The 23,675-nt window shown below is 43.4% G+C and overlaps 4 protein-coding genes and 1 long non-coding RNA gene across 5 annotated transcripts; 4 read left to right on the forward strand and 1 right to left on the reverse strand.

Moving 5' to 3' along the window:
- Positions 1–1,477: 1,477 nt before the first annotated feature.
- LOC134202974 (uncharacterized) lies at positions 1,478–2,648 on the forward strand. The gene is made up of 2 exons (XM_062677974.1): positions 1,478–1,694; positions 1,918–2,648. The coding sequence occupies exons 1-2, from the start codon at positions 1,478–1,480 to the stop codon at positions 2,547–2,549; spliced, it is 849 nt and encodes a 282-aa protein (XP_062533958.1). The 3' UTR covers positions 2,550–2,648.
- Positions 2,649–3,466: 818 nt separating this feature from the next.
- LOC134202971 (uncharacterized) lies at positions 3,467–4,623 on the forward strand. Its single transcript, XR_009977393.1, has 3 exons — positions 3,467–3,938; positions 3,995–4,313; positions 4,376–4,623. It is a non-coding gene; the product is annotated as an uncharacterized LOC134202971 (long non-coding RNA).
- Positions 4,624–8,757: 4,134 nt separating this feature from the next.
- LOC134202980 (zinc finger protein 700-like) lies at positions 8,758–10,298 on the forward strand. Its single transcript, XM_062677980.1, has 2 exons — positions 8,758–9,014; positions 9,091–10,298. The coding sequence occupies exons 1-2, from the start codon at positions 8,883–8,885 to the stop codon at positions 10,183–10,185; spliced, it is 1,227 nt and encodes a 408-aa protein (XP_062533964.1). The 5' UTR covers positions 8,758–8,882; the 3' UTR covers positions 10,186–10,298.
- Positions 10,244–11,945, reverse strand: LOC134202981 (prostaglandin reductase 1-like). The gene is made up of 2 exons (XM_062677981.1): positions 11,191–11,945; positions 10,244–11,130 (listed from the first exon to the last, which is right to left on the reverse strand). The coding sequence occupies exons 1-2, from the start codon at positions 11,300–11,302 to the stop codon at positions 10,244–10,246; spliced, it is 999 nt and encodes a 332-aa protein (XP_062533965.1). The 5' UTR covers positions 11,303–11,945.
- Positions 11,946–14,739: 2,794 nt separating this feature from the next.
- On the forward strand, positions 14,740–15,174 carry LOC134202975 (uncharacterized). The gene has a single exon (XM_062677975.1). The coding sequence runs from the start codon at positions 14,740–14,742 to the stop codon at positions 15,172–15,174; it is 435 nt and encodes a 144-aa protein (XP_062533959.1).
- The last annotated feature ends 8,501 nt before the right edge of the window (positions 15,175–23,675 follow it).

Consider the following 23,675-nt stretch of genomic DNA (forward strand, 5'->3'; position numbering starts at 1 on the left):
CTTTTTATATTTGAAATCTATTTCAATATAATTATTGCCAATGCTGCTGTCCAGAAAAGTTGCACATTTGGTCGGGGTTCGGCCAAATCTTACTAAGCGGCTTTTCGATTGAATTGTGATATTTTGTTTTGGAAAACGGAAATGATTCCATGTTAATTCATACGTACATTTTTTGTATGACATCCTCAGTAATGGCGTTGTGCGATGTCCGATGAGATTTGTGATCAATTGAATCTGCTACAACAAGTTGGGTAAAAAAATAGGAAAATTTTCATTGGCAGAACCCCGACGATTTGTAATGCGACGTACACATCAGTCAAGCAGTTTGATGAACATTGACTCCGCCCCCAAGAAAACGCTTCGGTTGCTGCTTTGTTTGCACGTGTGTGAAGTTGTTCGAACAACCATTTGACAGTTGGCGGCTCGGTTGGAAAAAATTAAAACGGTTCGATTTTGGTTTGAGTTGTCGGGGGTGGAGTCAAGGTTCGCCGAACATCTTTGAGCATTTGTAGTGAAGTTGCACAAACCTCCATATATTTTTTGATGGTTGGTGCTCAAGTTGGCGCTTCGGTCGTTCGTGTGTGATATTGTTGGTCGAATAAACTGATTGTTCGTGCCGCTGTTGGCAAAACTTGATGGATGTTTGAATAAACGGGAGGTGGAGTCAATGTTGGTCAAACTGCTTGACCGTGTGTACGTTCCATAAAGCGGATTGGTCTGTTTGCCATACACCAATGCACTTACAAAAAAAATATCGTCCGATTTATTTGAGGTTCGAATCCGCAGAAAATAAAACTAAACAATATGACAGTTTCAAGTATATGAATCTAAACTGATATAAAGATGAATCCAAAATAGCCTTCTGAGAAAACGTTTGTTTCTCAGATTCAATTCTTCAGTGTCTCGTACTTGACTCGACTTGTCGACTAAGTCGAGTCAAGTACGAGACACTGAAGACGGCCTTACTTTTGAGGTCGAAATACGTATCTGTCAAGATACAATTAAGTGGTGGAATTCAATGGGATTGTATAAACTCGTTTTTCTTCGTTCCGTTTCAACTCGTCTAAAAAATTTGACATTTCGGCATAGGCGTGGAAAAATTGGTAGGGGCAAGCACTAAATCAGCCAAATAATTCGCCAAAAGCGGCTCTTGAGCAGCACTAAAGAATATTGTAAGTCTTATTAGCACTGTTGACAGGATTTCAGTGCGACTATATGTTGAAATTAAATTAAGCGTGCAATCGTCACCCCTCGTGTTCGAGACAACTGTATGTAGGCATTATGGATGTACTATGATTGTATTATCGAATGTTTATGTCATCGAATGTAAATAAATAGGAATTGTATTCGTTCGTGTAAAGTCCAACTGAGTGGTTGTTTTATTTCTTCCGTTTCGACGTTACCGCTTCGCTTTATCGGTCCGCTGTACGTTTGTTGTCCACTGTTGCGCGCTCTCCAACAGGTTATTGGCCCAGCTATGGACGATAAAGTGAAAATCGCCGCGTTCGACGGGTCCGGCTTCCACAACTGGAGGTTCCGGATGGAAACCGTTCTCGACACGTTCGATCTGCTGGATTGCCTCCACCGGGAGATGAGTGAGATCGACGAGTTTAAATTGGTGGCGGACGATTCCGCTAGTGTAAAGTCGGAGAAGAAAAAGAAAATGGTGGAACGAAGAGCCGCGGAGAAAAAGTGTAAAGCTGTGATAATTCAGGCGATTGCTGACAGCCAGCTTGAACTTTGAAAGACTGTGCGACACCGAAGAAAATATGGGACACGCTAAAAGCGGTGTTTGAGCATCGCGGTGTTGCCGGGAAATTGTTTATCCGGAAGCAGCTCCTCACATTAAAGTATGTGGAGGATGCGAGTGATAGTTTGTCGGAACACCTACTGAAGTTTGATCGGTTGATTCGGGAGTTGAAGGAAAGTGGTGCGGCTGTAGAAGACTCCGACGCGGTTTGTCATTTATTGTTGACACTGCCACCGTCGTGGCAGCCGATTGCCGTGTGAAAGTGTCGCTGGAATCGGATCCCGGTGGTTATGGAAGAGTTAAATACCAGAGCAAGTATCAAAATCGTAGAGCAGACATAGCGGTTGAAGACAAGCAATCCTCGGATCGTGTTGATGTGGCCTTCATGGCATCCAAAGAAAAGGAAGAAGAAGGAGTGAAAATGCAGTGGTTCTTGGACTCTGGAGCGACGGACCACATGGACGACCGAAAGTACTTCAGCACGATGCGGCGTCTGGAGCGGCCCGTGGAAGTGGTGGTAGCGAGCGGTGAAAAGTTGTTGGCGAAATACTGTGGCGATGTAGTAGTGCACTCAGCTGTTGGCAACGTGAGACAGAAATGTGAAGCGAAAAATGTGCTGTACGTACCCAATCTCAGCTGTAATTTGTTCTCTGTGAACCGTGTAGCGAGAACGGGTATGAAAGTCAGTTTCATTGGAAATAAAGCAGAAATTACGAAAAGTGGCACGGTAATGGCCGTCGCGTTCTACGACAGAAAACAATATGTGTTGGATGTGTTGTACCAGTGTAATACACAATGAATTTCATCTCGATTTAGTGTGTATATCACAGCGAGCGGAAGAAATGGCGATGAATAGTGATTGGAGAAGTGTAATAAAACGATGAAGACAAAACTGAAACAAAATGACGAATGAGGAATCATCGGTTGCTGAGAAAAGGCGTTTTATGCGGATTGACGAAGCTTGCAGCTAGGAGGGGCCTGGAGGGGCTAATAATTTAGAAATGGAAGATATGTGAAAGAAGAAGATTCAGCTTTGCTGGGACAAATTTTTTGTTTTGTTTTGTGATTAATTTGACTTAAGCTTGAAGATCAAGTGTTCAGAGAAAAGATATTTTAGTTACTAGATAAAGATTGTCGCTACTGTTCCCTTTGTTCTGCTGTCCGAAACATGTGTGGTACATACCTGTCAAATCGTATGGATTTTCCTTCTTTGACATTTAGCTCCCCTATCCTCGCCAGCAAAAGATGTTCCGGACAGCGACGACAGCGACAATCTTTATCTAGTAACTAAAATATCTTTTGTTCAGAGTTAAAGTACGTGTATTTTTGTATTTTTGCTACATGATCTGTGATAATTGTCTGTGATTCTCGGGTTGTCGACTTGAGGAGGGGTGTTGAAATTAAATTAAGCGTGCAATCGTCACCCCTCGTGTTCGAGACAACTGTATGTAGGCATTATGGATGTACTATGATTGTATTATCGAATGTTTATGTCATCGAATGTAAATAAATACACAGAGAAAAAAAAAATTGTGTTATTGAGAAAAAAGCGCTCTCATTTCAAAAGTTGCTCAGTTTTGGTAATTTTGAATAACGAAACATTTACTGTGAGAGTAAAACTCATAATATGAAAATTATTTTTCAATCAAAACATTGTAATTTTTAAAGCGAAAAATTTTCAAACGACAATTTAAAAATTTTCAAATACTATTCAACTTTACTTGAAGATTGGCAACACTAGCAAGAAATTAAAACCAGCTGTCAAATCGTTCCCGCTTTCTCATCGAAATTCGAAACATGTTGTCTGTTTTGATTTTGATGCTGCTGCCGAAATTCGTCATTTTTTCTCCGGTAAATTAAAGTGCGCGTTCCTTTGGCCACCGTCATCATGTAGCCGATACGTTATTATCTCTGGCAGAAGGTTTAAAACGGGAGAAACGGCATCATGATGTAGAAAGTAATGGAGTAATAATCCGATGTAAAAATCGTCAAAGTGAAACGACGGATAGTTTTTAACCGGACCGCACCAATTAAATAACAAGATCTCAGTCGCTGCTCACCGATCCGGAGCTGCAGGCCACACAAATAAGCTGCAGGCCACGAGTAACACTTTGTGAAACATTCAACGATTTGGTGCATCGAGATAAATGTCAAACTGTTAATCAATTGCCATTGAAATTCCCTGAAGGTAAGCAACTTTTATATACACGAAATTATTTGTTTTACAAAAAGATATGTTTTTAGGGCAGTGGTTTTTATATATCATAGTGAAATACATCACCGAATAGCTGAAGAGGAAGAAGGATGACGGAAACGGAAGACGGAACAAAAAGCATTGATGAAAGAGATCACTCGCAGGAAAACCGATGAGGTGTGACCTGATAGGACGTGGTTCTAGTGGAACACTAAACCCCCCTGCGTAGCGGAACGGCTGGGTTAGACAGCTAGCCCCGTATACTTTTAGTGAATAAATCATACAACAGTTTCCTGGCCAGTATGGTCAAAAAGAGTGCAGGAATCAGCTACTGATGCAGAGGAAGGTCGAACAACAGCGTCTATTCGGGTAAGAGAATGTCTTTCATCGATGCAACTTATAATATTATACAATATAATGTATGATTTCAGATACAGCCTATTCCGGAAAAGTTGCGATGCGCGATGCAGTTGCGAGATTGACATTTGGGGTAAACGCCAGCGGTAACAACTCGTCAATCGTCATCAACGGCATCTTCCAGCAATTGAGGACCTGTTCTATGAAGCAGCTAATACGGAGGAGAAATTAAAATGAATATAAATATTTTAAATAAATATATAAGATGAAATAATAAATAAATCGAAAAGAATGAAATTGAAAGCACACAATCATTTCAAAATATTACTGTCAATTTCAATGTAAAATTCATGTTTTGTTTTGAGAGCAAATTGTTATTTTGAAAGTAAAATACACATTTAGCTTCGAGAGGAAAATGTTATTTTCAATAGTAATACACACATTTAGTTTTGAGGGAAAAGTGTTATTTTGAAAAGTCCGCTCTTGTCAAAGTGCTCACCGAAGTGACAATTTTTGCATTGGTAGATTCAACAATCCTGTACTTTCTACTGAAAATCACTAACTCATTTTCTTAATTTTACCCAAGGGGCACGACACTTCCGCTTTTATAGAAAAAATCACAAAAAACTCATCAAACTATTTTTGATTTTCAAATATCCTATCAAATTCATCTAAGCGTGCATTATCATCATCTATTTCTTTGATATCTGTTTCTACTCTTTAAAATCCCATCCAAGCATATGTCAATTTTGGCAAAAGGCCTTTTCATGAGACGTTTAAAGACAACTGAGTTTGATAGGCATGAAATAATGGTGAATTGATACAAAGAGATACTAAAAACAAACAAGAATCTTTAATGAATCAACCAACTGTGCAGGAACCGAGACAGGAACCAGGACAGGAACACCTGAGGGGATGCAGCCATTTCGTTCTGCTTCGGTTTCTATACCATTCGTTAAATTTACGGCATGATACATTTTCAAGTACATTTCTTCACAATGCCCCGTAGATCATCATCCATCATTCACCATCATCCGCACGATGCATTCAAATTGTTTTAAATGCACAGCTCTGCGAATAAACAGTGTTCATCAAGCCTCCCTGATCAATGGTCGGAAATCGGCACAGGGCCGGATCATCTAGAATATCATAATATTGATCAGGAGCGAGAAGATCGGTGACGATGATGCATATAACCTCGATAATTGTTGGGCAAAAATCTGTAAAGGTTATTGTATAGAATAACAAAACAAAACCAAGGATACTATATATGTTTGCTTGTCATTTGTCTTACCATCTCCTTTGACCATCATTCTTGACAGCATCTTGACAATATGCCACGGAAATATCCCGAAATATCCGTATCCAAGCATTTCTAATCTCATGAAAGAAAGCCAACTCATGATATTCTTATCTAAGACACTGAAAGTAATGTTTGGAACAAATATTATCTAAAAACCGATGAAAAGTACGGGTACTTTTTTGTGAATTGGCTTGTGTCGTCCCCCTTGATTTTACCAACGTTTCTTTTAATTTTACCAACGATTTTTTTTGTGTGTAGGAATTGTATTCGTTCGTGTAAAGTCCAACTGAGTGGTTGTTTTATTTCTTCCGTTCCGACGTTACCGCTTCGCTTTATCGGTCCGCTGTACGTTTGTTGTCCACTGTTGCGCGCTCTCCAACACTATAGAGCCGAAATAAAGTCGATTTTAACGGCTTAATGGTTACTTGGATAATTAAACAAAATTAAGGTAAATGCGACAACTGGAGATTGAAATATTCTGATAATTATTATGAGAAAGATTACTTTGTTTACCGTGCCTTTGGTTGGCAAGTTAAAAATCGGTAGTTCTCAGTAGGAATTTTGAGAAATCTGTAGTTTTCGATCTTTCGTCTGTGAATCGGTAGGTGAGTCAAAAATCAGTAGGACTACCCAAGGGGGACGACACAAGCCAATTCACAAAAAAGTACCCGTACTTTTCATCGGTTTTTAGATAATATTTGTTCCAAACATTACTTTCAGTGTCTTAGATAAGAATATCATGAGTTGGCTTTCTTTCATGAGATTAGAAATGCTTGGATACGGATATTTCGGGATATTTCCGTGTGGCATATTGTCAAGATGCTGTCAGAATGATGGTCAAAAGGGAGATGGTAAAGACAAATGACAAGCAAACATATATAGTATCCTTGGTTTTGTTTTGTTATTATTCTATACAATAACCTTTACAGATTTTTGCCCAACAAGTTATCGAGGTTATATGCATCATCGTCACCGATCTTCTCGCTCCTGATCAATATTATGATATTCCTAGATGATCCGGCCCCTGTGCCGTTTCCGACCATTGATCGGGGAGAGCTTGATGAACACTGTTTATTCGCAGAGCTGTGCATTTAAAACAATTTGAATGCATCGTGCGGATGATGGTGAATGATGGATGATGATCTATGGGGCATTGTGAAGAAATGTACTTGAAAATGTATCATGCCGTAAATTTAACGAATGGTATAGAAACCGAAGCAAGAACGAAATGGTCTGCATCCCCCTCGGGTGTTCCTGTCCTGGTTCCTGTCTCGGTTCCTGCACAGTTGGTTGGATTCATTAAAGATTCTTGTTTGTTTTTGTGTATCTCTTTTGTATCAATTCACCATTATTTCATGCCCTGTCAAACTCAGTTGTCTTTAAACGTCTCATGAAAAGGCCTTTTGCCAAAATTGACATATGCTTGGATGGGATTTTAAAGAGTAGAAACAGATATCAAAGAAATAGATGATGATAATGCACGCTTAGATGAATTTGATAGGATATTTGAAAATCAAAAATAGTTTGATGAGTTTTTTGTGATTTTTTCTATAAAAGCGGAAGTGTCGTGCCCCTTGTCCCGTGCAGTGCCCTATAGGCCTTTTCATGTGACACTGCCGAGACTGCACTGTTTACAACCGCTGAACAGGCCTGCAAGTCCGAAGCTGTCACTTTCATAGAAGAACTGTCAATTGACGATGAAATCAGCTGTTTTTAAACGTCTCGTGAAAAGGCCCATGCATGGGACGCACCTGCACATAAATACTTCAAGCTCTATCTGGTAAAAGGGCGAATGTCGCAAGAGAGGATTCTCTTCGTCGACTTCCCCTCTTTTAAATAAAAGTGACAAACAGTGGATTTCTTCGCGGTTTATCACCTCAGAATGCAAGTTTTCATTGTTTTCTTTCATTCTGAGGGGAAAAACCGCAACGAAATTATCTGCTTGTCACTTTAATTTACAAGAGGGGAAGTCGGCGAAGAGAATTCTAGATTGCTTTGAGAATAGGTCGTATGTGCAAAAGAGAGGCTCTCTTTGTTCACGCTCTCTTTCGCTTGTACATAAGCTAGTTTTGCATATTTTGCCACATTTGCACTTCAGAACGCTAGACAAAGCTATAATCTTTAGATATCTGCCAAGAAATCTGAAGTAAACTTTATTATAGATCTGTAATAATCGAAAGAGAATGGAGGCAAAGAGAGACTCTCTTTTGCACATACGACCTATTCTCAAAGCACCCTAGAATTCTCTCTTGCGACATTCGCCCTTATTCCAGATAGAGCTTGACTTTTGTAAATCTCGGGTACTTTTTCAAAACGGCGTATGTCGCAAATTGTAAACAAACCCGTTTTCAACAGCATATGGTATAAAATTCATCTAAAAATGTGTATATCTTCAAAGCTACATGAAAATGTGTTATAACGGTGTAACATCATTGTTGAAAATATTGCACATACACCGCTAAGCAGAAAATGTACTTTAAAAAGTTTTTTCAAACAACTAAATAGTTTAAAACGTGCGTCTGCTTGTACTTTTTCATCACTGATTTCAAAATTAAGCATGTTGCTTAAATATTCTGATTTTCGTTAAGAAAAACATTTTACGTTGTTTTTCTGCAGCAAATGTTGTTACGTCGTGTTGTAAGTGTTGCAATTTTTTTGTCGCATGTGCGTGAAACGTTTCAACTTGACGCAACATTTCGACGTATCAACAATGCAGCGTACGGAGCAGCGTAACATTTCGACGAAAGTAGCATGACCTCGGTCATGCTGACGTATCAAAACGACGTATGTGATTTATCTGCTGCAGAACGTTGTAACATATATTTTTATCAAAATAACAGGAATGTTCACACGCATTGCTGATTTCAGAGTCAGTGACGATGAACCTTTTCATAATGTATTGTTGAGGTGTATTCAATTGCAATAAAAATGATTAGTTTCTAAATAGGAATAAAAATGAAATCTGAAAACTTCCAAGCTCATTTTCTCAGCTTGATCAAAATGTTACATACGCCGATTTGAAAAAGTTCCCGAGAAATATTTATGTGAGCGAAAAGGTCTTGCAAATTTTTATAGATTCGATCGGTTTCAGCTGTCATTTGACAAGTCATAAAAAATTTCAATTTTGTTGTTTTCGTTTCTTTTCTCCCGGTTTTTCGCGATATTTTGTTTGTGCTAGAAGGAATTTGATGAACTTTTGTTTGGGTTGAAATATTAATAATATTAATAATAACAAATCATTTATTTGCGTCAATTGCGAAGTAATTTAATATTCAGCAATGAGTACTTATAAGGTACCTTTCGAAAATCGGCCCATCGAGTGTCGTTTCTGCGGAATTACCGGCAATGCAACGATAGACCTCTTCAAGCACGGACTGGCCCAGAAGGCGGAAAAGTGCTTCTATCTTTCGGTATGTTGCACTCTCGAATTCTATCAATACCGAATCACTATGCTTTTACCAGTAAACACGATGTTTTTTCTTCCAGATTGAACCAGACGATCGTCTTCCAAAGCGGATCTGCCGAAAGTGTCAATATGCGCTGTGTGCAGCATATTCGTTCGGGGAGAAAGCGAGACTTGTGGATAAGAAATTGAGGCAAAAGTATGGTTCAGATGAAGAGGACTATTTAAATATTGAATATCTGCAGGAAGACACCCCATTTCAATACTTAACCTACGAAACGGACCCAGTTGGGCTAGCGTTGGAGAAGCTAAAGGGGACCTCCATTGCCATCAAGAAGGCTGCCCCCACACCAGTGTCGACTGCGAATCCAATGGTGACCTGTGGTGATGTTAGTCAAAATGAGGTGGTAGGAGAGCCTGAGGCAGAGGTTTTACCAAAGAAGTATAAACGTTTCGACGCGGATACGGTGATAAACCTCAGTGGACACGTTCCATGTATTTGCCTTTGTTGCTCGAAGCGATTCTCCTGTATGGACCAGCTTATAGAGCACAAAAGTGAATGCAATGAAGATAGCTACATTTGTCGCAAGTGTGGTAAAGTTCTTGATAGCGTGGAGTCGTTGAAGAAGCATCAGCAGACGCATTACGATTATCGACGCACGTACACGTGTCCATCTTGTGACGAGGTATTCAAGAATAGTTTCCTCTTTGACAATCATCGTGCGAAGATGCACGGAGAGGAGATCGAAGAGCGAGGCTATGTCTACCGGTGCTGCAACAAAGAGTTTATGACCAGAAGGGAGCTCCACGAACATGCCAAAATCCACGAGGTTCCGCCATCGGTGTGTGCCGTTTGCAGCAAATCATTCAAAAGTAAACATTCACTGAGGATGCATCTTAAAGTACACGAAGACTACAAGCCGTATGGTTGTAAAGAATGTGGAATGGCGTTCAAGAAGAAAGTTTTTCTATTCCAACACCAAGCGCAAGATCATAACGGTGTGGAGTTGATTCGGTGCGATCAGTGCCCGAAGAAGTTTGGCAAGAAGGAATCACTAAAGATCCACTGCCAGCGGTATCATACCAGTGAAACGAGTGGCATGGCTGGGCACAGCAGGAAAAGAGTAGCTCAGGATCACTCGTATGAGGGTGAAATTGGTAGGGAAGAAGAGGTGTGAACTTTCATTTAAAAATATCGGATTAGATCAATTTAATGAATTTTCAAAAGTTTTTTTGTTAAACTTTGACAATAGCCTTACCAACGTTTCCTCCCTTCAGCATATCAATAAATGCATTTGGCATATTCTCAAAGCCTTCGGTGATCGTTTCCCGATACTTGATCTTGCCCTCTTGGATCCACTTCAGGTTTTGGTTAATTCCCTCGAACCACCTGTCCGTCCAGCGATAAACACTGAATCCCTCCTGAACCAGCTGCTTCCCAACGAAATCTCTCTGTGGGTCCGCAACCTGCGCTGGATTGCCGTTATACATGGAGATCGTTCCACAAACTGCTATTCTTCCCCGTAGGTTTATTTGTTTTCGCACAGTTGCCGCTGTCTGACCACCGACGTTATCAAAATAGAAATCCACTCCCTCGGGAGCAGCCTGCTGCAACTCTTTTTCTACGTCCGCCATCTTATAATTGATTGCAGCGTCGAAACCGATTTCCTTCAACCATTGGCACTTCTCGTCCGAGCCGGTTATTCCCACCACGTGACAACCTTTAATCTTTGCAATCTGTCCCACAATGTTTCCAACAGCTCCAGCCGCCCCACTGACCACAACGGTTTTCCCCTCCGTAGGGCGACAAACCTCCAAAAATCCAAAATACGCCGAATTCCCAACCATTCCCAGCACCCCGAAACCCAGCGAACGTGGCAACGTTGGACCAAAATCGGGCAACACGTACGGCTTCTTCGTTTCGATCTCGGCCGGATTACAGATGGTATAGGTTCGCCATCCAAACTGACCGAACACGTACGCCCCAACGGGAAAGTCCGGATGTTTGCTATCGAGTACCTGCGCAATCTGACCACCGATCATCACTATTTCGACCGGGTACAAATGTATGTGGATGCGCATGTAAGGATCCACGCTCAGGAACTCCGCCTTGGCAAGGAACTCTGTCGAAAGAGAATAGTTTATCATAATCATAAGCGTCCTGATATGAGGGGTGAAATTACCTCCATCTTGAATCTCGGGCAAAACTTCCTCTTCGAGACGAAAGTCGTCCGGCTTAGGAACGCCTTCGAAGGTACGGGCGTAGATCCACTTTTTGGCGATGTACTGCACCATTGCTGGTTGGGAGAATAATGATTTGCTATCTGGTGTTGGCGTATTCAAAATTTTGAGTAATAGAAATTTGATAACGATAACGTAGTATTTATCAGCGCAGCTATAAACGAAGCACCAATTATGAATGCAATGATAATGAGTGTCTGGCGTGATGCTTCTCTTCTGCTATCAACACCGAATAAAGTTTATTTACATTAAACCAGCTGACCGGCGAGTTTTGTTTCGTCAAAAATTGATCAATTATCTGATACATTTTTATTTGTACACAATTTAGTTACAAAACAAATCGGTTTTTAGAATGATTTTTCCTTTTGCCTTTCTCGTATACTAAGTATACGAGGGGGTTGTGGGGCTGTGCTCATGGACTTCTTCTAAAATTCCGGCCCCTAGCTTATGCTAGTTCGCCGACTGGCTGACTGATCCACTGCTCCACCGCAACGTTGTCTCGATCCCTCGACGGTCATGCACCAAACTTCCTGACTCCCCCGGCGTCGAAGGTGGTCCACCAGTTCCGGTGAAGGAAACTTACGCACTGATGGTGCCCCTACTATCGGCGGCAATCGCAGAGGGCGCTTTCCGCATTGCACTGACTTCGTTTTCGGGTGCACTACATACCCGAAGCGCTTTCTCCTTCTTTCTTCAGCAGGTTGGCTGTTCGAGTGCCGAGGTCGGTCCGACGATTCCGGTTGGCAGAAGACTTCTGGTTCACTGTTCATCCACCTCGACAGATTTGGAATGAGCTGGTGGTTTCATCTTCCTTTCTCCGTACTGTCCCACTCCTGCTGTCTCGATGTCTTCCACCAGGGTGATGCAAATGGGTACTATCCCGGTGATAACGCATACTGCATAGACGGAAGCAGCCCAGCAAATTACCGGTCAAGGGACCAACTGCTAAAAGAGACGGCAATCCAGCCCCGCAGTGGCCTCACTTTCTCTGGTTCATCATCGGCGTAAACAGATGGAAGCAGCCCAGCAGATTACTGGTCAAGGCCTCGCTCTCTGGTTCATTTTCATTAGCAGCACCCGCAAGAGACGGCCCTCCATGCCCTCAGTGGTCTCGCTCTCTCTATGCATTTACCTGCAGCATCGTCAAGAATAGACGGTCTAGATTGGACTGTACTCTGCCTCCGACGATATCGCTCTATACGCACTTGCAACTCGTATCGGCCATCTGCCGAAACACACTTTTCAGCTTTTCCCGGTTCCGCTTGATTTGCAGTACATTGCTCCAGGCAGGAGCCCCATACTGCAGTATTGATGACGAGACACTAACTAGTAGACGCCTTCGTGCAGACCGCCAACGTTTGGCATGATCCTCGCTAGTGCGATCATTGCCTTCATCACTCCCAGGTGCTTCAGTAATTGCTTCGAAGCAATCGCATGTCCTCCGACGATGATATCCATCCGCTAAATCGCCTTGCAGTTGCTGACTAATAGCACCTTCGTTTTGTGGTGACCTATTTTATTTTTATTTATCATCAGACTAAGGCCGGAGTGGCCTGTGCTGCACATAAAAGACTTCTCCATTCAGCTCGGTCCATGGCTGCACTTCGCCAACCACGCAGTCTGCGGAGGGTCCGCAAGTCGTCCTCCACCTGATCGATCCACCTTGCCCGCTGTGCACCTCGCCTTCTTGTTCCCGTCGGATCGTTGTCGAGAACCATTTTCACCGGATTAATGTCCGACATTCTGGCTACGTGCCCGGCCCACCGCAGTCTTCCGATTTTCGCGGTGTGAACGATGGATGGTTCTCCCAACAGCTGATGCAACTCGTGGTTCATTCGCCTCCTCCACGTACCCTCCTACTGCACCCCACCATAGATGGTACGCAACACTTTCCTTTCGAAAACTCCCAGTGCGCGTTGGTCCTCCACGAGCATCGTCCAGGTCTCGTGTCCGTAGAGAACTACCGGTTTTATAAGCGTTTTGTAGATAGTCAGTTTGGTACGGCGGCGAACTCTATTCGATCGGAGCGTCTTGCGGAGTCCAAAGTACGTACGATTTCCAGCCACTATGCGTCTCCGAATTTCTCTGCTGGTATCGTTAACGGCGGTCACCAGTGAGCCCAAGTACACGAATTCTTCAACCACCTCGATTTCGTCACCACCGATAGAAACTCGTGGTGGGTGGCTTACATTGACCTCTCTTGAGCCTCTTCCTATCATGTACTTCGTCTTCGACGTGTTGATGACTAGTCCAATCCGTTTAGCTTCGCTTTTCAGTCTGATGTAGGCTTCCTCCATCCTCTAAAGTTACGTGCCATGATATCAATGTCGTCGGCGAAACCAAATAACTGGACGGACTTCGTGAAAATCGTACCACTCGTGTCAATCACTGCCCTTCGTATTACTCCCTCCAAAGTGATGTTGAATAGCAGACACGAAAGACCATCACCTTGCCGTAACCCTCTACGGGTTTCGAAGGGACTCCTGAATGCCCCTGAAACTCGAACTACGCACATCACCTGATCCATCGTCGCCTTGATCAACCGTATCAGTTTATCCGGAAATCCGTTTTCGTGGTTTGTGGTGACCTATCTGTAGCTTAACTCCATTCGTCCAGCCCTGAGGAACACCCGCTGTAACTCGCATCGACTTTTGCCCTTCGTTCGTGTCGTACACCAGGACTCTGCTCTCGAAGAAGCTCTTTATGATGTGGCAAAGATATTCGGGAACCCGCATTCTGTGCAGCGCAGCGGCAATGGCTGCAAAGCTGGCACTGTTGAGCGCGTTCTTTACGTCTATCGTAGCCACTGCTCAGTATCGATCTCCTTTTCGCTTCTGTTTGGACGCTTTCTCAGCACACTCGAGCACTGTCCGGACTACATCCACTGTCGATACTCCTTTGCGGAATTCAAATTGCATGTTTGACAGTCCACGCTCACCCCCCATAAACTTCGTCAGCCTGTTGAGGATGATCCTCTTCAGAAGTTTCCCAACTGTGTCTATCAGGCATATAGGCCTGTACGAGGTCGGATTTTCCGGCGGCTTTCCTGGTTTGGGTCTTCTACATTTCTGGAAAGTTACCCTCGTCCAGGCACTTCAGGAGTACCGTTCTGAACGTATCCGAATATGCCAAAATCGCAGCTTTCAGAGCCACGTTTGGTATTCCATCTGGTGCTTTCTGATGGGCTACACAACCGTGTGGCACCATTGCCAATTCAAATTAAACTATTTTTCTCACACACACTAACTCACAATCATTCTGCTCAAAATAAATTTTCTTTCATTCGTTAGTAGTCGCTTACCATATACGCACGTTTTTCATTTTCACTGCTCAACCCTTTACTCTGCGTCAGGTTATGGGCCTAGCGTTGGCGAAAAAGTGACGCCATTCGTAAAACGGTAAAATAAATTCGAGCTCGCGGTTCGTTCGTCGCGGAATCGTAGTAACCGTGTATTTTTATTTTTTTTCTTCGGTCGTTTGTCGTGAGTGCCATGAAAGGGAGTCGATTTTCCCTGCAGAAGCTGAGCAACAGAAACTACCCGACCTGGCGTTTCAAGGTCGAACTGCTGCTTATCCGTGAAGAGCTCTGGCGCTACGTACACCCGGGTGTAAAGCCAGAAGATGAAGATGACGAAGATTGGGAAGTAGGTGATGCGAAAGCAAGGGCTACGATAGGACTGCTGATCGAAGATAATCAGCACGGGCTGGTTCGCGCTTCTCGAACAGCCAAGGAGGCCTGGATGGCGCTGCAAAACCACCACCAGAAAACGAGTCTAACCTCGAAAGTGTCGCTGTTAAAACGCATCTGCGATAAGCGTTTCACTGATGGCGACGATATGACGGAGCACCTGTTTGAGATGGAGGAGCTGTTTTCTCGTTTGTCCAATGCCGGGCAAGAACTGGAAGAAACCTCACCGTCGCGATGATTCTGAGGAGTCTTTCCAGTTCCTACGACACCCTTTTACAACAGCCCTCAAAAGTAGTTCGGATGACGAGCTAACATTGGTGCTTGTAAAGAGAAAGTTACTTGACGCGCGTCCAAGCGACATGGTACCGGCTCGAATTCAGCGTTAAGACTTGGTCATGTTGTCAAGAAGAAGAAGCCTATCATTTGCCATTACTGCAAAAAGGCTGGGCACAAGCAAAACGAGTGCCGCAGATTTGCTCGTGACTCGGGAGGTTCCAAACCACAGGTAAAAACCGTCAGCATACCTGAAACCATTTCATTCGCACTAGCTGTAGAAGGAGTATCCGAAAACGATCGTGGAACCAAGCCGTGGGTCGTAGATTCCGGTAACACTCGACACACCGTGGCAGACAGAAAGTTTTTCCGGGAAATACGCGAAAGTGAGGTTAAGTTCGCCAACTTGGCGGACGGAAAGCAAGCGAAAGTGTGCGGTGAAGGATCCTGTGTCTTAGAATGCGTTGACGAAGACGGAAAGCGGCGTGAAATGCACATAAGTTACGCGCTACACGTTCCAAGCCTTGCAATGAATCTGTTGTCGGTGCCGGCATTAGTTTAGAAGCAAAGTACAGTTATTTTCGACGCGGAAGGCTGCCGGATTTTCTGCGAAAATGCCACTATCGCTGTGGCACGCTTGAAGGATGGACTTTATCACATCAAATTACCCACGGACGTCGTGATGGTGGCGGGTGGTCACCACAATAAAGACTGTCATCACGTTTGGCATCGAAGATTCGGACATCGTGATCTGAAAGCGATTGATCGTCTGCTGAAGGGCAATTTAGTGGACGGCCTGACAATCCACGGATGTAACGTCGCCGAAAAATGCGAGTGCTGCTTGAAAGGTAAGACCCCACGTACCCCTTTTCCATGCGAGTCAGTGTCCAAATCGAAGGCACCAATGGATCTGGTGCATACAGACGTTTGCGGTCCGGTGGAAGTGTCGTCGGTCAGTGGTTATAGGTATTTCATGACCATGATCGACGACCATAGCCGATACTGTGTTCTCTACCTGCTAAAAGAGAAGTCGGAAGTGATCACTAAGATTCAGGAGTATGTCGCGCACGTCAAAACGCTGTTCGGACGAAAACCAAAGGCTATCCGCTCTGATCAGGGCGGCGAGAACAGCGGAAAACAGTTACGAGTCTTCTACAAGCAAGAGGGGATATCTACTCAGTACACCGCGGGTTACAGCCCCCAACAAAACAGTATAGCGGAGAGAAAAAATCGCTCCCCCGTCGAAATGGTAAGGTGCATCACATAACATAAGTGGATCTTCGAACAAAATCCAATCCAAAAGTTGACCCCCTTTCGATGAGCCAAAACTGTTATAATTGGGAACGGGAACATCGTTCTGTCATTTTTAAGTGTAAACAAATACCATATATATATCATATGATCAGAAAATTATAACACTTTTTTCCAAGACTACAAAGAGCAAGATCTGTAGCCAAAGTATAATGATATTTATTTTTCTATCATCAATTTTTTACATTGTTTCTAAAAATGACGGATTGCATCCAAAAGAAGGTCTCTCCTATGCTGTTACGAACCAATTTATATTTGATGAAATCTAATTTGATTTATTTGTAGGGTAAACTTCTATTTTCAGGCGATTTTCGATGAAATGTTCGTCATTTATCCATTTTAACTTATTTATCATACGAAAATAAAATTCCTCTAAAATTGATATAATATTTTCGAGTTAGCATGGTAAAAATCTAGATTTTATTCAACATGTGTTGAAAAGTATATTCCTTAGAACTGTTCTACATTGGGAACGAATCTTTATATACGCAGTCTTCGGTTTTTTCGAAAGGATGACGAGGGATACACCAATGTTTGTCTGCGATGCGTAACAATCACAAAATAGATAGATTAGAAGCAACATTATAAATTATCAATCGTACGAAAGCAAACTCGCTTATCATAAAGGTAGCCTCACACCTCGGGAATTTGGTTCGCGGATTTTTTCCCCATGCATTTTTGCATATGCGATGTTTTCGGAATTTGGACACGGAAAATCAAAATCCCGGCCCCATTTAAAATACACGGGGCTCAAAATCCGCTGGAAAATTTTCCCGAGGTGTGAGGCAGCCTTAATGCAGGAGAGCATCGCAACTGTGAGATGATTCCAATTTGGATATCATATTAAATGAAAATGTGATGATTCAACATTGAAATCAAATTATCTTTATCATGCCATGAAGCACGTAATTTGAATAGGTTATTACCACAGATAACAGACATTGAAACTAGAACAAATTTTATTGAAAATCCTGCACTCAAAAATATTGCAACGTTAAATGTACGTGAATGTGCACTTAAATTGGAAAATTATTCGAAATTATGATTGTATGTGCGGCAGATATGAATCACAGAACACCATATGCTCTCTATGTAATATTTGAATGTAGTTTACCAAACTGTCATATTCATATTACGTGAATCAGCATGCATCACAGCAGTTGTCAAAAATACGTGATTTTCCTGTATGTGAAAATTTAACATGGCTGAACTGATGCTTCAACCGTTCTCGTTATTTGTGGAAAATTTTATAGCGTAAGAAAACAATCAACCTATTGTTGAACTTTAATTAATTTAGCTGAATAGCGGAAGGGGAGAGACAACGAGAGTGGAGCTGAAACACGGCAGGTATATGCCAATTTCCATGACCAGCGGCCATTACAGGAAGCGACAGAAGAAATGTTGCACTCAGCAGGGAGCTATCGGAGCTGATGCGACAGCAACGATTCTGGCCAAGTCAGACACACCAGACTAGTCGACCAATCAAATCGACAGCTCACATCACTCACATCCGCCAAATCCGCATCAAAAACAGCCATGTTAATCCTCCCCGCACTGGTCATTCTCAGACTTGATCGATCCGCATCAATACAATCGGTAGAGTTCAGTTTGTGCCACTCAATGCAAGAACAGGCAAAATAGCATCAACCATTCGTTCCTAGCCAATGATTCTTTCAATAAATATGTTCTTATTTTCTTTTAAACGAAAACTCGTGAATTTTCTTTATTTCTTAATATTCTAAAGAGATACATCATATCGTATGATAAAACATAATACATTACATAATAATATGCACACAACAACCCATTATCATTTATTTGAAAATATAATCAAACAGAGGGTATTTTCACGTAAAATTTACCTAGTCATACCATGGAATGGGTTGACGTTTGACATGTTTTGCCTTATATTATCATCCCGTAGCATTTACGTGAAAAGTGCTGTGGAAAAAATCCATGTATGTTTTCACGTAAACCTTACGATATTATTTTTCAGAGTGTGTGTAAACTTTTGAATTGATATACGTTGGCCCACTACTGCCATCTACTCAACTGATTGCGGCAGTACATAAGGATGCAGCTGAATTACAACCGTCGAACGCAGCCAATGCATTTGACAGCCGCAATTGGGCTGCGTTTTCAATAACAATGATTCTTGCGCCATCTCCAATCGATTGCCAAACGCAGTCCCAATTTAAAATACATTTGAATTAACGGTTGCGGATGTTTACACACGTATGGGATGCTAGCCTCAACATCGGTTATCTGTGGTTTAAGGAAACATAGTGTTGAAGACTTTTGAAAGACAAACAGTCGGTTACATACATGTTAGAAAAAAGTCAAATTCGGGTTCGCTGCCACACCACTGGGAGAGACGGCACACATGGGAAATGTTTGAGAAATGCGGATAATAAATATGCTCATAGCAATGAATGAGCATTTGATACGGTTTTCGAATAAAAAACATAATATTTCATGAAATAATTAATATTGAGCGAAATTTTTCCCGAGGTGTAAGGTAGCCTTAAACACCCAACGCCACTAGGAAAAATCTTTTGTATAATTCCAACGCGAATCGTATTCAGATATACAATATAAGTCGCGTGACCCCTTGTTAGATCAAATACTGTTATACTATCTTCTGGCGTTTCGATGTTCCGTATAACAAATAAAAAGTTAAGGGTACAACTTTTGCTACCCGAGTTACACATATGTTATGTGTTCCCAGCCAAATAGTACCCCAAGAGAATCCCGATTCGAAGCGGAAAATGAAGAGTATGACTCAGCAGTTGAGGAGCAGATCCCTTCAGAGGGCGAATTTGAAGGCTTCAGCGACGCAGAACCACCCCTCCTCAGAGAAGACGATAACATCGAGTCGAATGAACCAAGAAGATCAACACGCTCCACAAGGGGAATCGCACCTCAACGCTTCCGAGACGTCACCAGCGTGGTGGAACCTGCTATCAACGAACCGCAAAGCTATTCCGAAGCAGTCAATTGTGCCGACGCAGCGGTGTGGCAGGTTGCCATGCAGGAGGAGATTGAAGCTCTTCTGGGGACCGGTACATGGGAGCTTGTTCCCCTACCCCCAGGGCGCAAGCCGGTGGGGTGCAAATGGACGTTCAAGCGGAAGGAAGACGAGAATGAACGAATAATGCGGCGCAAGGCGAGGCTAGTCGCGCAGGGCTTCTCCCAGAAATACGGCCAAGATTACGACGAGGTATTTGCGCCCGTCGTTCGCCAGACAACTCTTCGGACCATCCTCGTACTAGCCAGTAAACAGCGAATGTTGGTTAAACACCTGGACATCAAAAGCGCTTATCTGTATGCGGATCTCCAAGAAGACATCTACATGAAACAGCCTCCCGGTTTCGATCGCAACGACGGCATGGTGTGCCACATTAAGCGCAGCATTTACGGCCTCAAACAATCCGCCAGAGCATGGAATAAAAAGATCGACGGAGTGTTCAAATCCATGGGCTTCAAGCAAGCGGAAAGTGATTCATGTCTGTATATTCGGAACCACAACGGGAAGCAAAGTTACATACTCATATACGTTGACGATATAGTCGTCGTGTGCAACTCAGACAAAGAATTCGATGAGATACGTCAACAACTGCAGAAACTGTTCAAACTATCCTGCCTCGGTGAGTTACAGCAGTTCCTCGGAATACGTGTTGAAAAAAGCGGTGATCACTATGTACACCCTCGACCAGACAAGTTACATCGAAAGACTGATTCGGCGCTTTGGACACGAACAAGCAAAACCATCGAAAGTACCAATCGACTCCGCGTACCTTAAGCAAAAGGAGGAGGACCAATTGCTTACAAACACATCTTACCGCAGTTTGGTGGGCAGTTTGCTCTACGTAGCGGTTAATACTCGGCCGGACATCAGTGTCGCTGTGTCACTACTGGGAAGAAGAGTCACTAGTCCGTCCAACCGAGATTGGAGCGAAGCAAAGAGAGTCCTTCGGTATCTGAAGGCTACCAAAAACCATCGTCTGCATTTGGGCTCTGGATCCGGCAAAATTGAATGCTTCGTAGACGCGGACTGGGCCGACGACGAAGGTGATAGGAAATCCAATTCGGGTTTCCTGCTAAAGTTCGGTGGAGGTCTTGTCGACTGGGCAACACGGAAGCAATCATGTGTCGCCCTGTCCTCGACAGAGGCGGAGTTCGTGGCGTTGGCGGACGGTTGTCAACAGCTTATGTGGTACCGGAAGTTGCACAACGATTTACATCAAAACCAGCAGGCACCTATTGTCGTTTGGGAAGACAACCAGTCGTGCATTAGAATCGTGGAATCGGAGCGCCTAGAAAGGCGTTCTAAACACATCGACACCAAATACGCCTACACTAAGGACCTACACCAACAACGAGCAATCGATCTCCGCTATATACCAACTGAGCTCATGGAAGCGGATCTCATGACGAAGCCGTTAGACCGAGTGAAGCTGGAAAGGCACCGTACTGCTATCTGTGTGAAGGAGCCAACAGAGACGATGAATTGACAACGTTGAGGAGGAGTGATGGGCTACACAACCGTGTGGCACCATTGCCAATTCAAATTGAACTATTTTTCTCACACACACTAACTCACAATTATTCTGCTCAAAATAAATTTTCTTTCATTCGTTAGTAGTCGCTTACCATATACGCACGTTTTTCATTTTCATTGCTCAACCCTTTACTCTGCGTCACTTTCTTCATTTTCAGGCGCTTCGCATCTCGCCAGTTCGTCATTGGACACTTGCCGACCATCGGAAAGTGCTTCTTCTTCTTCGCCGTACGGTTTCGGTGGCCACGTAGTTGGATCGTGTTACGGGAAGAGACTCTCCACGATTTCCTTCACAAAACTGAGCACATTTCAGCTGGCGTCGACGGGCCTTTGATCTTCGCCATCACAACGCGGTACGCGTCACCCCAGGGATTGGCGTCTGCTTCTCGGCATGGCTCTTTGTAGCAATCTGACTTGCCAATCTTGATTGCCCGTTTCAATGCGGTTCTAGCTTCCTGGAATGCCGCCTTGCGCTCCTCTCTCTCTGGTTCCGTCATCGCTCTCTGTGCCCGCCTCCTGGACCTGGATCTAAGACAAGCAGCGCTTAGCGCACTGAGCCTCTGGTTCCTAGGCTCTAGTTTTCGCGGCATCACAATTCGTTACCATCCTTCTTATCAGTTCAGCCACATCAACTTTAGTGCATCCTAGAACTCCGCTTCCGACGTGATTTCGTCTAGATCCCTGCACATAATTACCATCTCTGGAGTTAGGGATTTAACTTCCGCCTCTGCGCCCAGCGATTTTGCAATGCGCTCTTGCATAATCGAGCTATCAACCGTAAGGTCCTTCTTTAGCTCGGAGAGCAGCTCTCCGGTGTGTGTGTGCCTGGTCTTTACTACGTTCTCGCCCAAGTCCTTCAGCTCCGGATCCTCTCTAACCTTCTTCAGGAGCGCTGCATACGTCGTAGCGTCTTTGGCCTGGACGAGTACGGCTTCTCCTTTGGGCAGATTCTGACGCAACGGAGGCTTTTCTTTCTTGTAATGCTCCATTTTTCTTGCCTCTTTTCGCTGCTTACGACAACGGACAGAACCTGGATAGTCGATTAGAAACGACGACATTGGGCTGACGGTCGTGCTGTTCTACTCCCTGAGTAAGGATGGGTGACACGTGTACCGGTTTGAAATTGACGAGTGGGCTAACAGTAAGGCCGCCTCCGTGCCGGTAATCAACTAGCAGGGCTTCGAATACGTTCAATACTCGTCCATCAATGTTATTGGTGAGTACATACTAGCAGAAGCCCTATGAGATCACTATAGCGACGACACCAGAAGAAGCATGGTGTGGTAAGAAACCAGATTTACCCAAGCTCCCGTCGCAATCAGATAAAGCAGTTAATCAGCAGCAAGGGTCGAGGCACAGCGAGTGGGAGCTCCGAATCCCAGGCAAGTATTTGGATTACGTTACGTACAGTCTTTTTCTGGTGAAGTTATTTCCCCTCAGCAGATTTGGTCAAATATGATGATCCTCAGAGTTATGAAGAAGCTCTTGAAAGACCGGATCATGAGCAGTGGATCGCGGCTATCGCAATGAGATCAAGGCTCTAGAAGAGAATGGAATATTCTTCTTCTTATTGGCATTACATCCCCACACTGGGACAGAGCCGCCTCGCAGCTTATTGTTCATTAAGCATTTCCATAGTTATTAACACTGCGAGGTTTCTAAGCCAAGTTACCATTTTTGCATTCGTATATCATGAGGCTAACACGATGATACTTGTATGCCCAGGGAAGTCGAGATAATTTCCAATCCGAAAATTGTCTAGACCGGCACCGGGAATCGAACCCAGCCACCCTCAGCATGGTCTTGCTTTGTAGCCGCGCGTCTTACCGCAGGAGGGCCCCTATGAAATGGAATATGGGAGCTGTCTACTCTTCTAAACGAAAGGGATATACGGGTGGTCTACAAAACAAAACGAGGCCCATCTGGTAACATCCAGCGATGCAAGGCACGCTTTATTATTATTAATTGAACCAGTTTATTAATCATACGATTCTTCAGATTTTCGTCGGTTTAGTTGCTTTTTTGTGCTAGACTACGTTAGCCGATTAATCAATCAACTAGGTGAATTAGAAATCTATTGATTTGGTTGGCCGATTTTATGTATTGTTTAATCGCTAAACGCCCCTGTAAAGCTCCCATAAGCATCTGTGCAACAAACAACCGATTAGTCGGATACAAAGTAGGCCGATCTCACCGACGAAAATCGACTAAGTCGGGGGGAAAGTCGGTGGGATGTTTTATAGGGTTGTTATTAATCCAGCCTCGTTTCAACTACTAGGTGGTTTAATTTGGGTTTTTATTTCAAACCGCACCCCTTACAATGTATTCGTGCTCACCGATAAGTGAAGGTTCATCTTTGGCAACATCAAGGTCAAATGACTTTCAACTTGTGCACTTTCACCACGAGTACGTTGGCTAATTTAGTAGCGTTAGGAAACAACTGAGAAACCAAATCGTTTGCCTTCATTAAGCTTAAACTGTATCAGCTCGTCGAACGCCATCATATCAAATCATATGGTTTCTAATCTTTAATCTGGTCAGCTGCGTGCGCACGAACTTTTTCGTAAACGCGTCCCTCAATGTTCTCTACATTT

This window comes from Armigeres subalbatus, unplaced genomic scaffold (assembly GCF_024139115.2).
Source record: "Armigeres subalbatus isolate Guangzhou_Male unplaced genomic scaffold, GZ_Asu_2 Contig1547, whole genome shotgun sequence".
NCBI lineage: Eukaryota > Metazoa > Arthropoda > Insecta > Diptera > Culicidae > Armigeres > Armigeres subalbatus.